Source organism: Coregonus clupeaformis, chromosome 3 (assembly GCF_020615455.1).
Source record: "Coregonus clupeaformis isolate EN_2021a chromosome 3, ASM2061545v1, whole genome shotgun sequence".
Lineage (NCBI taxonomy): Eukaryota > Metazoa > Chordata > Actinopteri > Salmoniformes > Salmonidae > Coregonus > Coregonus clupeaformis.
In genome coordinates this window covers 27,508,179-27,522,432 of record NC_059194.1, presented here as the reverse complement: position 1 = coordinate 27,522,432, position 14,254 = coordinate 27,508,179, and the positions used below count along the sequence as shown (strand labels likewise).

The following is a 14,254-nucleotide window of genomic DNA, read 5'->3' as shown; positions in this document are numbered from 1 at the left end:
TGGCCCAGAAGTTAATTGACAGCATGCCAGGGCGGATTGCAGAGGTCTTGAAAAAGAAGGGTATTGACTCTTTGCATAAACTTAATGTAACTGTCAATAAAAGCCTTTGACACTTATGGAATGCTTGTAATGATACTTCAGTATACCATAGTAACATCTGACAAAAATATCTAAAAACACTGAAGCAGCAAACTTTGTGAAGACCAAGACTTGTGTCATTCTCAAAGCTTTTGACCACGACTGTAGGTCACTCCTATTAGATTTGCCAGATGATAAACTATTCAGTACATACAGGGAATCTGAGCATACTATAATTCTGACAGGTTGTATGTCCTCCACCCACTGGAGGGCAACTACTATTGCCAGCAGTTCAACTGAGTATACTGACAGTTCATCTGTTAGTCATCTACATACAGTGCATTCTGAAAATATTCAGACCCCTTTTACTTTTTCCACATTTTGTTACGTTACAGCCTTATTCTAAAATGTATTAAATCGTTTTTTTCCAATCTACACCAACACCCCATATTGACAAAGCAAAAATGGAAATATCACATTTACATAGGTATTCAGACCCTTTACTCAGTACTTTGTTGAAGCACCTTTGACAGTGATTACAGCCTTGAGTCTTCTTAGGTATGACGCTACAAGCTTGGCACACCTGTATTTGGGGAGTTTCTCCCATTCTTCTCTGCAGATCCTCTCAAGCTCTGTCAGGTCGGATGGGGAGCGTCGCTGCACAGTTATTTTCAGGTCTCTCCAGAGATGTTCGATCGGGTTCAAGTCCGGGCTCTGGCTGGGCCACTCAAGGACATTCAGAGACTTGTCCCGAAGCCACTCCTGCATTGTCTTGGCTGTGTGCTTAGGGTCATTCTCCTGTTGGAAGGTGAACCTTCGCCCCAGTCTGAGTACTCTGGAGCAGGTTTTCATCAAGGATCTCTCTGTACTTTGCTCCGTTCATCTTTCCCTCGATCCTGACTAGTCTCCCAGTCCCTGCCGCTGAAAAACATCCCCACAGCATGATGCTGCCACCACCATGCTTCACCGTAGGGATGGTATTGGCCAGGTAATGAGCGGTGCCTGGTTACCTCCAGACGTGACGCTTGGCATTCAGGCCAAAGAGTTCAATCTTGGTTTCATCAGACCAGAGAATCTTGTTTCTCATGGTCTGAGAGTCCTTTAGGTGCCTTTTGGCAAACTCCAAGCGGGCTGTCATGTGCCTTTTACTGAGGAGTGGCTTCCGTCTGGCCACTCTACCATAAAGGCCTGATTTGTGGAATGCTGCAGAGATGGTTGTCCTTCTGGAAGGTTCTCCCATCTCCACAGAGGAACTCTGGAGCTCTGTCAGATTGACCATCGGGTTCTTTGTCACCTCCCTGACCAAGGCCCTTCTCCCCCGATTGCTCAATTTGACCGGGCGGCCAGCTCTAGGAAGAATCTTGGTGGTTCCAAACTTCTTCCATTTAAGAACGATGGAGGCCACTGTGTTTACATTTACGTTGATATTTTAGTCATTTAGCAGACACTCTTATTCAGAGCAATTTCGAGTCTCATAGCAAAGGGTCTGAATACTTATGTAAATAAGGTATTTCCATTTTGTATTTGTAATAAATGTGCAAACATTTCTAAAAACCTGTTTTCTCTTTGTCAATCTAGGGTATTGTGTGTAGATTGATGAGGTACATTTTTTATTTAATCCATTTTAGAATAAGGTTGTAACATACCAAAATGTGGAAAAAGTGAAGGGGTCTGAATACTTTCTGAATGCACTGTAATAACAATTTTGCTATTTTAGGAAAAACAGGATTTTAAAGGTTTATTCAATGTGAAAATTAAGCTGTTGTTTACCAGTTGTTTTACAATTGATTTGACAAATGTCATCACATGCAATGACTGACTTGCCACATGGTGCCTGTCTGTGTTTATAAATATTGTAACAATAGGATGAAAATCTGCTCAAATAAGGGCTATACAATACAATCACACACACAAAAAAAGAAAATAAATATTTTTTGTTTAATAGCTAATTATTGGTGTATTTTGCCTCTTGCATTATTTCCATAATCGAATAATACTCAACATTATTATTTAATATTTACAAAATTATTTGTACAGGGTTTGGTTATTTACTTGTGGAAACTATTGGTAATGAATTAATTAGCACTGCTTCTGCTTTTTTCTCAGGTAGGTAGGGAAATAGATCAGAGGAAATGCACCTGTTGCGGAAAACGTCTGTAGCTCTTCGTCGCCCCACCGCTGTCACAAAAGTTTCCATATCTTCCGGGATGTGATGACTATAACCAACACGGAAAGTCAACAGTTTCAGAGTGCAGGAAAGAGACGAGAAGGTAGACTGTGGGACAGAGTCACGCTGACACATTGCAGCAAAGGGTAGAGAGGTAAGTTGTTTGTTGTGATCTATAACATTCAGTCAAACTGTTTTATTAAATTACAGTTGCAATCAAAAATGTTTTACACAACAGTAAATTGTTGAATACTTTTTCCTTATATGGGAAACCTCCCTAAGGAATGCTTTACTGTCCTCGATTCATCGACATTGCGAAGAAACTATATCCCAGGCACTTGTTTTGCCCGCTACCAGTCTGCTCTAAAATGGGTATTATTCCATTCAATTTTTTTCAAAACCAAGATTTGGGATAGAAAGTGGTATGGTGAATTGATTCGATTCACAATCGAAGTGAAGTTTACGATTTTCTCAATGGAATTGAAACACCCTCTGGACAGGTGCTAAAATACATTTCTTTAGACTGACAAATATTCTATGAACTATATTTGCGCTCACTCATTCAGATGCATTTCTTATGTCGGGTTGTCTTATTCAGCAGATCATGTGTGATGATAAACAACTATGCTTTTTCAATCATGTCCAATTAACTGGATGTGTTGCCAACACTAAATCTTAAATCCAGCCACATCATGCATTATCTTTAGGCCTACAATACATTTGTTTTAATACATTTTGTCTGTTAGAAAAAATACAGTAGACTACAACAAAACAATCAAATGTAGCCTAATGCATTTTTTTGTTAAATCCAAGCAGAGCCAAATAACCTTTTGGCAAATTAGGTACATTTCACAGTTTGAAATAGTGCTACATTTGCTGTTAGACTAACATTCCTTATTGAGTTACTGTCAAGAAAATTGCACATGAAACTATGCTATTCTCATGTATTGTTCAATTGGAATTAACATTCCTTTATTATAGCCTATAACCACAATGAGGCTGCGTTTACACAGGCAGCCCAATTCTGATATTTTGGCAAACGATCTGATCGGTCAAAATACCAATTAGTGGCGAAAAGATTGGAATTGGGCTGCTTGTGTAAACACAGCCTAAGATGCCCTGGAAAAGCGCTTTCAGTGGAGTTTTCTTTCCTGTATTCACAGAATTTCTAGTAATGTTGGCATTCATTCAATTTGTCCTCACTCTTTCTGTTGAAATCCTTCTTAGTGTCTAATGACTCTAGGAATATCCCAGGGCACAGTCATCTTTGTATCTCTGACACAATAATTCCCTTGAGGTAGACAGCTGCCTTCTGAGCTGAGCTGCCCTACAAGGTATTGTACACTTTTCAAGTGTGAGTCAAGTGACCTCAAGCGTTCAAACAATGAGGAAAAGGTTTTCCTCCTAAGTTTAGCGTGAGTGACACAGCATAGCACACAAACCCTGTGCTAGTGAGGGCTAATTAATTGAAATCAATAAGTGTTTTTTCTGCTTAAACTCACTCAACATTATTAGAATTAGAAAAACATATTGTTCAGCCAATGTGGAAATGTGTCTTTAGCGTCACAACATAAAAACAGACATTAAAAGCCATCAGGAGCACATCATCCTCGAAATAAAGAAACTATACAAACTACAAAAGTGCAAGTGCAGTTTCCCATAAGACGGCTATACATTACATCATCATTGGTCTAAAAGCCATAATCAACATCAAGAATTCCTAATAAAAAATACATAATCATTAAGACTGAAGGGCACCCGGTCATCTACATGATTCAATAATTAATATGTACGTACATCAGGATCTGAGACCATTATCAACAACGTAAGCGCCTCGTCATCGCAGTACAAAAACAAAAGTCAGTTCCGATTAAGCATTCAATATGCTAATGGCACTTGGGACAAATCACTTTTTATAGATATTCCTAGATGCCCTCGGCATCCTGAATCTCCTCCCCGAGGGGAGCTTTTCAAACTCTGGGAATAGTGGATGGGAGGGGTCATTAGCTATAGTCAGTGCTTTGCTATGAGTGCTCAGCACCTGTAGTGTCTTCAGAAAGTATTCATACCCCTTGACTGATTCCACATTTTGCTGTGTTACAGCATAAATTCAAAATGGATTAAATAGTTTTTTTTTTCTCACTCACCCAGCTACACAAAATACAGCATAATGACAAAGTGAAAACATGTTTTTAGAAATGTTTGCGAATTTATAGAAAATTAAATTTGCACCCGAATCAATACTTTGTAGAAGCAGCTTTGGCGCCAATTGCAGCTTTGAGTCATCTTGGGTATGTCCGTATCAACTTTGCACATCTGGATTTGGGGTTTTTCTCCCATTCTTCCTTGCAGATTTTCTCAAGCTCTGTTAAGCTAGATGGGGAGCGGCAGTGAACAGCAATCTTCAAGTCTTTCCACAGATTTTCAATGAGATTCATGTCTGGGATATGGATGGGCCACTCAAGGACTTTCATGTTCTGAAGCCATTCCAGCGTTACTTTGGCTGTTTCCATTGATCTGAATACTCATGTAAATAAGGTATTTCAGTTTTTTTATTTGTAATAAATTAGCGAAAATATCTATAAACTTGTTTTTGCTTTGTCATTATGGGGTATTGTGTGTAGATTGATGAGGGGAAAAAAAACAATTTATCAATTTTAGAATAAGGCTGTAACATAACAAAACGTAGAAAAAGTCAAGGGGTCTGAAAACACTATAGCTGGAATGAAGGGAAATACCACTGACTGAGAAAATGGATTTAATCCACCAGAGCAGAAGTTTATTGTTATGGACAAAGACTTGTGGGAAACAGCATACATCAAAACAGCTTTTAAAAATGGTATGTTGTTAAACCAGTGGAGAAATGAAATGTTTTAACATTAACATTGACAAGCTGATATTGTATACAATCCATTGGGTCTTTAGGTTACAGTATACTAAAAAGGGTCATCTTAAACGCAAATCCACACAGTACGATATTTACACGATCATTAAGTCTCATTCCTAATCATAACAGATCAGCTGCTGGTCATTCTGAAATAACCTCTGTCACAAGTTCTTCTCTCCGCTAGCCTTTAAACGGTAAGGCTAATACATGACAGTCAGTCTGGCCCCTGGTAGATACATGTGCAACGACAACTAAAAGTCCTAATATAATACAGTTTCTCCCCAACCAGAAGCAGATTATTCTCCTTCATCCTCCTTGACCTTCTCCAGAGATGTTCGATCGGGTTCAAGTCCGGGCTCTGGCAGGGCCAATCAAGGACATTCAGAGACTTGTCCCGAAGCCACTCCTGCGTTTTCTTGGCTGTGTGCTTAGGGTACTTGTCCTGTTGGAAGGTGAACCTTCGCCCCAGTCTGAGGTCCTGAGTGCTCAGGAGCAGGTTTTCATCAAGGATCTCTCTGTACTTTGCTCCGTTCAGCTTTCCCTCAATCCTGACTAGTCTCCAAGTCCCTGCCGCTGAAAAACATCCCCCCAGCATGATGCTGCTAACACAATGCTTCACCGTAGGGATGGTATTGGCCAGGTGATGAGCGGTGCCTGGTTTCCTCCAGATGTGATGTTTGGCATTCAGGCCAAAGAGTTCAATCTTGGTTTCCTCAGACCACAGAATCTTGTTTAGGTGCCTTTTGGCAAACTCCAAGCGGGCTGTCATGTGCCTTTTACTGAGGAGGGCTTCTGTCTGGCCACTCTACCATAAAGGCCTGATTGGTGGAGTGCTGCAGAGATGGTTGTCCTTCTGGAAGGTTCTCCCATCTCCACAGAGGAACTCTGGAGCTCTGTCAGAGGGACCATCAGGTTCTTGGGCATCTCCCTGACCAAGGCCCTTCTCCCCCGATTGCTCAGTTTGGCCAGGCAGCCAGCTCTAGGAAGAGTCTTGGTGGTTCCAAACTTTTTCCATTTAAGAATGATGGAGGCCTCTGTGTTTTGGGGACCTTCAATGCTGCAGAATTTGTTTTGATACCCTTCCCCAGATCTGAGCCTCGACGCTCTATGGGCAATTCCATCGACCTCATGGCTTAGTTTTTGCTCTGACATGCACTGTCAACTGTGGGACCTTATATAGACAGGTGTGTGCCTTTCCAAATCATGTCCAATCAATTGAATTTACCACAGGTGGACTCCAATCAAGTTGTAGAAACATCTCAAGGAAGATCAATGGCAAAGGGTCTGAATACTTATGTATATAAGGTATTTGCTTTTTATGTTTAATAAATGTGCAACATTTTCTAAAAACCTGTTTTCGCTTTGTCATTATGGGATATTGTGTATAGATTGAGGGTTTTTATTTATTTAATCCATTTTAGAATAAGGCTGTAACGTAACAAAATGTCAAAAAAGTCAAGGGGTCTGAATAATTTCTGAATGCACTGTATATAAACTCAGCAAAAAAAGAAACGTCCCTTTTTCAGGACCCTGTCTTTCAAAGAATTTGTAAAATTCCAAATACCTTCACAGATCTTCATTGTAAAGGGTTTCCCATGCTTGTTCAATGATTTAATTAAAAACAATTTTAAAAAGCATTTTGCTACACCCGCTATAACATCTGCTAAACACGTGAATGTGACAAATACAATTTTATTCTATTTGAACCATAAACAATTAATGAACATGCACCTGTGGAACGGTCGTTAAGACACTAACAGCTTACAGACGGTAGGCAATTAAGGTCACAGTTATGAAAAGTTAGGACACTAAAGAGGCCTTTCTACTGACTCTGAAAAACACCAAAATAAATATGCCCAGGGTCCCTGCTCATCTGTGTGAATGTGCCTTAGGCATGCTGCATGGAGGCATGAGGACTGCAGATGTGGCCAGGGCAAGAAATTGCAATGTCCGTACTGTGAGACGCCTAAGACAGCGCTACAGGGAGACAGGACGGACAGCTGATCATCCTCGCAGTGGCAGACCACGTAACAACACCTGTACAGGATCGGTACATCGGAACATCACACCTGTGGGACAGGTACAGGATGGCAACAATAACTGACCGAGTTACACCAGGAACGCACAATCCCTCCATCAGTGCTCAGACTGTTCGCAATAGGCTGAGAGAAGCTGGACTGAGGGCTTGTAGGCCTGTTGTGTCACAGCATCATTGGACTGAGCTTGTTGTCATTGCAGGCAATCTCAACGCTGTGCGTTACAGAGAAGACATCATTTTCCCTCATGTGGTATCCTTCCTGCAGGCTCATCCTGACAAGACCCTCCAGTATGACAATGCCACCAGCCATACTGCTCGTTCTGTGCGTGATTTCCTGCAAGACAGGAATGTCAGTGTTCTGCCATGGCCAGCAAAGAGCCCGGATCTCAATCCCATTGAGCATGTCTGGGACCTGTTGGATCGGAGGGTGAGGGCTAGGGCCATTCCCCCCAGAAATGTCCGGGAACTTGCAGGTGCCTTGGTGGAAGAGTGGGGTAACATCTCACAGCAAGAACTGGCAAATCTGGTGCCGTCCATGAGGAGGAGATGCACTGCAGTACTTAATGCAGCTGGTGGCCACACCAGATACTGACTGTTAGTTTTGTCCCCTTTGTTCAGGGACACATTATTCCATTTCTGTTAGTCACATGTCTGTGGAACTTGTTCAGTTTATGTCTCAGTTGTTGAATCTTATGTTCATACAAATATTTACACATGTTAAGTTTGCTGAAAATAAACGCAGTTGACAGTGAGAGGACGTTTTCTTTTTTTGCTGAGTTTATATACTGTATATATATTTTCTACTGCTCGACTAAAAAAAGTATTGGTCGACCAACAGCCTATCGACCAAACAATCGACCAGTCGAATAATTGGTGTCAGCCCTAGTGTGAATACTAATGTAAATGAGATATTTCTGTATTTAATTCTCAATAAATTAGCAAAAATGTCTAAAAACATATTTTCACTTTGTTATTATGGGGTATTGTGTGTAGACTCTAAAATGTGGAATAAGTCAAGGAGTATGAATACTTTCTGAAGGCACTGTACATGTTACTAAGCTGCTTTTTGAGGTTTACTAACTATCTTGCTGCCCATATTTACTGCTTTGGACAGTTTTGTCCTATTCTTGGCACTCAGGTTTCCATACCATGTGGTCATGATGACGCAAACAGTACTTTCTACCAGACTTTTGTACACCATTTCAAGAATGTGCTGGCTCACACCAACACTGTTAAATTCCTGAGCAGATAAAAACGTTGCCTTTGCTTCTTAAAAATATAGTATGTTCACAGTAAAATTCAGAGTTGTCAAGAAATGTATGTGCCTTTTTAAAACTGTCAACCAGCTGAACAGGTTGATCACCGACTGACTATTCAATGTCTTCTGAGGTTCTGGATTCAACTAGAGCTTGAAGCTCATAACTGGAACATGGCCGATGACAGGCTTGATGTCAGGATTAAACAAATGGTTTAACCAGTGCACTCCACCCGCCGCTCTGTGTCCTTAAAGGGTGGGAACCCTGCGATATGCTGAGCTCGTGTTGTTTTTGCATTTCCTGTTCCCATTCCCTCGAGCAAACGTTCACCTTGTCAGAGAGTTTCCCTATGGGGTTTAAAACCACATGGATCCTGGATATTATTTGTCACGAGCTCATCTATCTACTGTATATGTGTGTGCAGAGTGTCTGTCAAAGTAAGATTAGGTAGAGACTATTTTCCCATGTCTTCCTGTTATAATTTACTATAGGATGACATGCTGAAATAAAAACACTATCTGTATGTCAACAAATGTTGATTTATGCTGCTGATGTTTGGGATTAGAAGGGATTTTCACACTGGTTTTCACTGTGATATCATGAGAGTGATTCCAAATGGTAGCTACTGTGCTTGGTAAAGCAGGAGAAAAGCATTTTCAGGCAGAAACCACAAAGGACAACTTATAGATAAATAGATAAAATAATATGTTCCCATTTCGTGCCTTCTGAACTCAGCCCTGGTCTGCTCTTTGGCTAGCAGGAGCCTGTCTGGCCTAGGGTGACAATTCCTGAGGGGTTTGCCTGGGACGGAGGTGCCATGCCACAGGCTGCAGACATGATCAATGTGGCCTTCCTGACCGACTCGGAGCGGGAGCTGATCCTGGAGGTGCTGCGGAGGGACGAGGAGCTGAGGCAGGCTGAGGAGCACCGTGTCCGGTGAGAACTCCCCTTCCCGGCTGCATCTCAATATTCCTAAAGTGGCTTCCTCCTGCCCTTGTCTCATTTCCTTAATCTGATCTGAAAAGACAGGACAGATGAAATCAATACAGTGGATGGCTGGTGGGAATTTAGCATTCACCTCATCAGCTCAGTATTTCACAAGTGCAGATGGAGGAAGTCACTAGACTTTCGACATCCAGTTAGGCAAAGATGTCAACACAGACACCAACAGGCAAGGGTCTAACCAATGTCTCCCCCTCCCCCATTGTTTCAGGAAGCTGAAGACGGAGCTGCTGGACATAAAGAGGAAAGGGGCCAAGCGTAGCAGTGGGAGGTACAGTGAGCACAGCTGCGGCCGCTGCCAGGAACCACTGGGTCCACTGTCTGCCGGCTCCAGCCAGTGTAGGGCATGTAAATACCAAGTGTGCCACAACTGCTGCTCAGTGCGCCCCAATGGATCCTGGGTGTGCAGTGTGTGTGCTAAAGAGGCGTAAGAGTCAATTTTTCTGTACTGTACATCACCCCACCCTGTCGTATAGCATCTCCATAGCGATGATCCCTGTGTTTGCTGTATCTATATGCAAAGTGTGGTGTTATTATTAGTTTCTAAGTCTCTCACTGTACAACGCCCACGAGGAGACGATAATATTTTCAGCAGGTATACATTGTGTGTGAGCCGCGATGCACGCTATGCATATCTGTTGCATTCTAAAGTCATGTAAAAAAATAAAAATAGGGCAGCGTTTTTGCACTGTCAGCATGTCACCCTTAGAGTTGTGGTCCATACATTTGATTATGTTTTAACGTGGTGGTAATGTGTGGTATTATTTTCTCCAGTGATCTGAAGAAGTGCACTGGAGACTGGTTCTGTGACCAGCGAGTCAACCGCTTCTCCACTATCACTGGACACGACATAGTGAGAAATTCCCTCAAAAAGAGGCCCCCATGTGAGTCCAGGAAACACCAAGTTGTGGGCAACGCTCTGTTCAATTGGAAACTATAATCAACTCTCACTGCTGGTGCAGAATGGAATGTCATTGTCAGTGTTGTGTCAGCATAGGAATTTGTCCTATTTTCTCTACTCAATTTCAATATTGAATGTAAGAAGCTCCATTACTGCATAACTTTTGTTCATGTACTTTTTAAATTGCACTTCCCAGTAATATATTCCCTATCTGAATGAATGAAGCCACTGTCAGCATATTACCAGTTGCCTGTCATGCTAAAGCTCGGTATTCTGTTTTAGTGAGGGAGAACATGGGAGAGCTCCTGTTGAAGAGTACAGAGTTGAACCCCAGCCAGCCCCCCACCCCTGTTCCCCGACCCAGACTGAGGGACCTAGCAGCCTCCAACAAGGAGTGAGTCCTATTTCCATCTGGGGGGACAACACAGGCTTTACAATCAATAGTGTGATGCAGTTACTGTAATATGTGGATGGAGTTTCAAGTCAACATATAACATTTTGACACTGTTATTTCGACAATCTCAGTCTGCTAGACGAAGCCTCAGAAGAATCAGTGGGAGTTAAGACCAAGGAGCAGCAGGAGCAACAGCAGCGCAGGGACCCTGAGTCTGCAGAGAAAGCCAGCCTGAACAGTGTCATGACAGAGACTGAGTCCTCTCTTGGGACTCCTCTCTTACCAAGGTAAGTCTACATCCAAACAAATAGGCCTATAGCATTAGCGCTACATGCTAACAAAACTGCTATTGGGATGTTTGCTCATTATGAATGGTGTTTATGATCCAGGAAGGAGGAGAGCACAGGTCAGTCCAGTCCAACAGGGTCCATTATGAATGTTCTAGTCAAAGCAGACCACATCAGGAGCCACAGCTCCACCTCAGACGCAGACACGGTGAGGAGACCGTTTACCCATCAATCAGGTGTTGGGGTCAATTCCATTTCAATGCAGTCAGTCAGTCAAGTCGGCAAGTGAAAAGGACACATGAAAAATAATGGAATTGACCCTAACCCTGTATTAGTCCTCATGTCTCCAGCCAATACATATTATACTGTCACACCTGACTGTAACCCTTGTCTCTTTCCATAGTCTTCCGTAGTGAATTGTCGTAGTGTTAGTCCCTGCACAGGGTCTGTCGCATTGGAAGATGGCGGCGTGTTCAAGAAGAGCGTCAGACGAGTTCAGAAACCCTCCGGTGAGACTCTTGTGTGTCTGTCCTCTCAGTAGCCCTGACTCCCAAACTCTATTCAAATATTGTTGTTTTTAAGGGCTTCCGGCCTGCTTGAGTTAACGAAGACATGCTCCATTTAATGTGTCTCCATGGGTTTCATTCAGAATTCACGTCTGTGCTGGACCTGCGTGAGGAGGGGGCTGAAGCATCAGAGGGCTTTATGGGTGACAGGAGCAAGTCTGTGCCTGGGCTCAATGTGCTGGTGAGCAGTAACCCTTCCTCATTACAGACTCTAAAGCATAATGCTTCACTATACTATAAAATACTTTCTTATAGTGCTAGTATTGAAGAGAAATGCAGTTGCGTTGTATTTTTCATGATTTGAAATTGTTTGCTGTGCTTGCAGGATGACGAGGAGGATGATGAAGATATTGATAACTTGGTGAGCATCCATAGAAAGGTGGCCTCAAGTACCTCAAATCTTCGCGGCTCCAAGGTAAATGCATGCGATTCTCACTTATCCTATTTTCAAAGGTTCTAGTTAGTGTGTGATGCTATTTTTAGAGTTCCTCAAGATATTTCTCGAACCAGAACTTTGAGACAATTCAGGATATCCTGGTTCGTGTTGTGAACTGCTGCCTAATTAAGTTACCATGGCAACAAAAGCTCACGCTCAGATTTGCTTCAGGGCATGCAAATCTGAGTCTGACCTTCATTGTCACCTTCCTCATTTGTATGCTTTCCAGGAAGTTCATGTTACTTGATTGGATACTCTACATTTACCTTTCTCGTCAACATTTTTGCTCATTTTGAATTCCAGGTAGTCAATATCAATGCATTCAAACCAACTACTAACATAATTATGTCTGTCTGTCTGTGTCCACCACAGAGCACACTGGGCAGTCTGATGAGTATTTACAGTGAGGCAGGAGATTATGACAGCGTGGAGGTGAGCGGGGACATAGTGTTCTCTATCAGCTACAATGACACCACCCAGAGCCTGGCCGTCCTCATCAAGGAGTGTCACTCGCTGGCCCATGGGGACGCCAGACGCCAGCACTCAAACCCGTGAGTGTCCCCTCAGGACTAGGGTCTAGTAGTTATCTCAGTAGGAAATGATGGGTGCATCTCAATAATGTTTCCTCTCCTTCATATCCCCACATCTGAAAACACAGGGTGGATGAAAGTCATGGTGGATGCCGATCTGGAATTTTCTTTCAACAAAGCTGTTTTACACTATTCAGATGCATTCTATCATGTCATTGCCAACAGTGATAGTATCCCCCACTCCTTCAAGTGAGACCAACACTCTATTCTACTGTAGGTTTCAATTAGTCTCGTCATGTTTTCATGATGACAGTAGATGAGAAGCGCTGTAGAGAATGATTCCCAATAATCCTGTTGTTTACTCTAGACACACACTTTACTCTAGACACACACAGTGCTATTACTGTATGACATAACGTAGATCAGGGTTCCCTAACTGGCGGCCCGCAGACCGAATTTGGCCCGCGGGTGGTTTTATTTGGACCCCCAAGTTTTCTGAGCAACTTTTATTTACTTATTTTGTTAGACCTAATACACTAAAAAAACACCAGGAAATCAGCTCCAAGTGATTTTAATTTAAGAAATCTGTTCCCAATTATTCCCATGCATAATAGAGATATATGTGATCATATACAAATGTAAGCAAGGTTTGAAATTATTATGTTTTAGTCAAACATTATCTGTTTGGGCTTCTTGCGGTCAATTTGCCATCTACAAATTATTTGTAATTATGTTCCGGCCCCCCGACCATCCGCTTAAGAGAAAATCGTCCCGCAGATGAATCTAGTTGATGATCCCTGATGTAGATCAGCTTAGATAAGACCCTGTCCTGTTTACAAAATGTTTGATGTGCCCAGAGGTCATTATCAGAGTTCCAAAGGAAGAATTGTGAAGGTTACATTTAACGGAAGAAAAATACGAATTTGTAGTTTGGAAATGTAGGCACTAATTGTTTTGTAGTCAACATATACTGAACAAAAATATAAACGCAACAATTTCAAAGAGTTTACTGAGTTAAAGTTCATATGAGGAAATCAGTCAGTTGAAATAAATTCATTAGGCCCTAATCTATGGATCTCACATGACTGGGAATACAGATATGCATCTGTTGGTCACAGATACCTTAAAAGAAATGGGGCCTCAGGTACTCATCACGGTATTTCTGTGCATTAGAATTACCATCAATAAAATGCAATTGTGTTTGTTGTCCGTAGCTTATGCCTGCCCATACCATAACCCCACCGCCACCATGGGGCACTCTGTTCACAACGTTGACATCAGCAAACCTCTCGCCCACACGCCATACACGTGGTCTGCGGTTGAGGCCGGTTGGACGTACTGCCAAATTCTCTAAAACTACGTTGGATGCGGCTTATGGTAGAGAAATGAACATTAAATTCTCTGGCAACAGCTCTGGTGGACATTCCTGCAGTCAGCATGCCAATTGCACGCTCCCTTAAAACTTGAGACGTCTGTGGCGTTGTGTGACAAAACTGCACGTTTGAGTGGCCTTTTATTGTCCCCAGCACAAGGTACACCTGTGTAATGATCACTGTTTAATCAGCTTCTTGATATGCCACACCTGTCAGGTGAATGGATTATATTGGCAAAGGAGAAATGTTCACTAACAGGGATGTAAACAAATTTGTGAGAAATATGTTTTTTGGGCATATGGACAATTTATGGGATCTTTTATTTCAGCTCATGAAACA

At 42.2% G+C, this 14,254-nt stretch overlaps 1 protein-coding gene across 2 annotated transcripts in view; it reads left to right on the top strand.

The window, feature by feature from the left end:
- LOC121543372 (synaptotagmin-like protein 4) overlaps nucleotides 1-14,254 on the top strand; it is a 29,185-nt gene that overhangs the window by 11,883 nt on the left and 3,048 nt on the right. The window contains exons 2-12 of one of the 2 annotated variants that reach the window (XM_041853199.2): nucleotides 2,185-2,399; nucleotides 9,187-9,362; nucleotides 9,640-9,699; nucleotides 10,203-10,312; nucleotides 10,612-10,723; nucleotides 10,855-11,010; nucleotides 11,113-11,218; nucleotides 11,414-11,519; nucleotides 11,660-11,757; nucleotides 11,902-11,991; nucleotides 12,385-12,563. In XM_041853199.2, coding sequence (XP_041709133.2) covers nucleotides 9,244-9,362; nucleotides 9,640-9,699; nucleotides 10,203-10,312; nucleotides 10,612-10,723; nucleotides 10,855-11,010; nucleotides 11,113-11,218; nucleotides 11,414-11,519; nucleotides 11,660-11,757; nucleotides 11,902-11,991; nucleotides 12,385-12,563 — 1,136 coding nt within the window. In that variant the 5' untranslated portion in view covers nucleotides 2,185-2,399; nucleotides 9,187-9,243. Of the gene's footprint in view, nucleotides 1-2,184; nucleotides 2,400-9,186; nucleotides 9,363-9,639; nucleotides 9,856-10,202; nucleotides 10,313-10,611; nucleotides 10,724-10,854; nucleotides 11,011-11,112; nucleotides 11,219-11,413; nucleotides 11,520-11,659; nucleotides 11,758-11,901; nucleotides 11,992-12,384; nucleotides 12,564-14,254 lie in introns of both variants that reach the window. The other variant, XM_041853191.2, reaches the window with a different exon arrangement.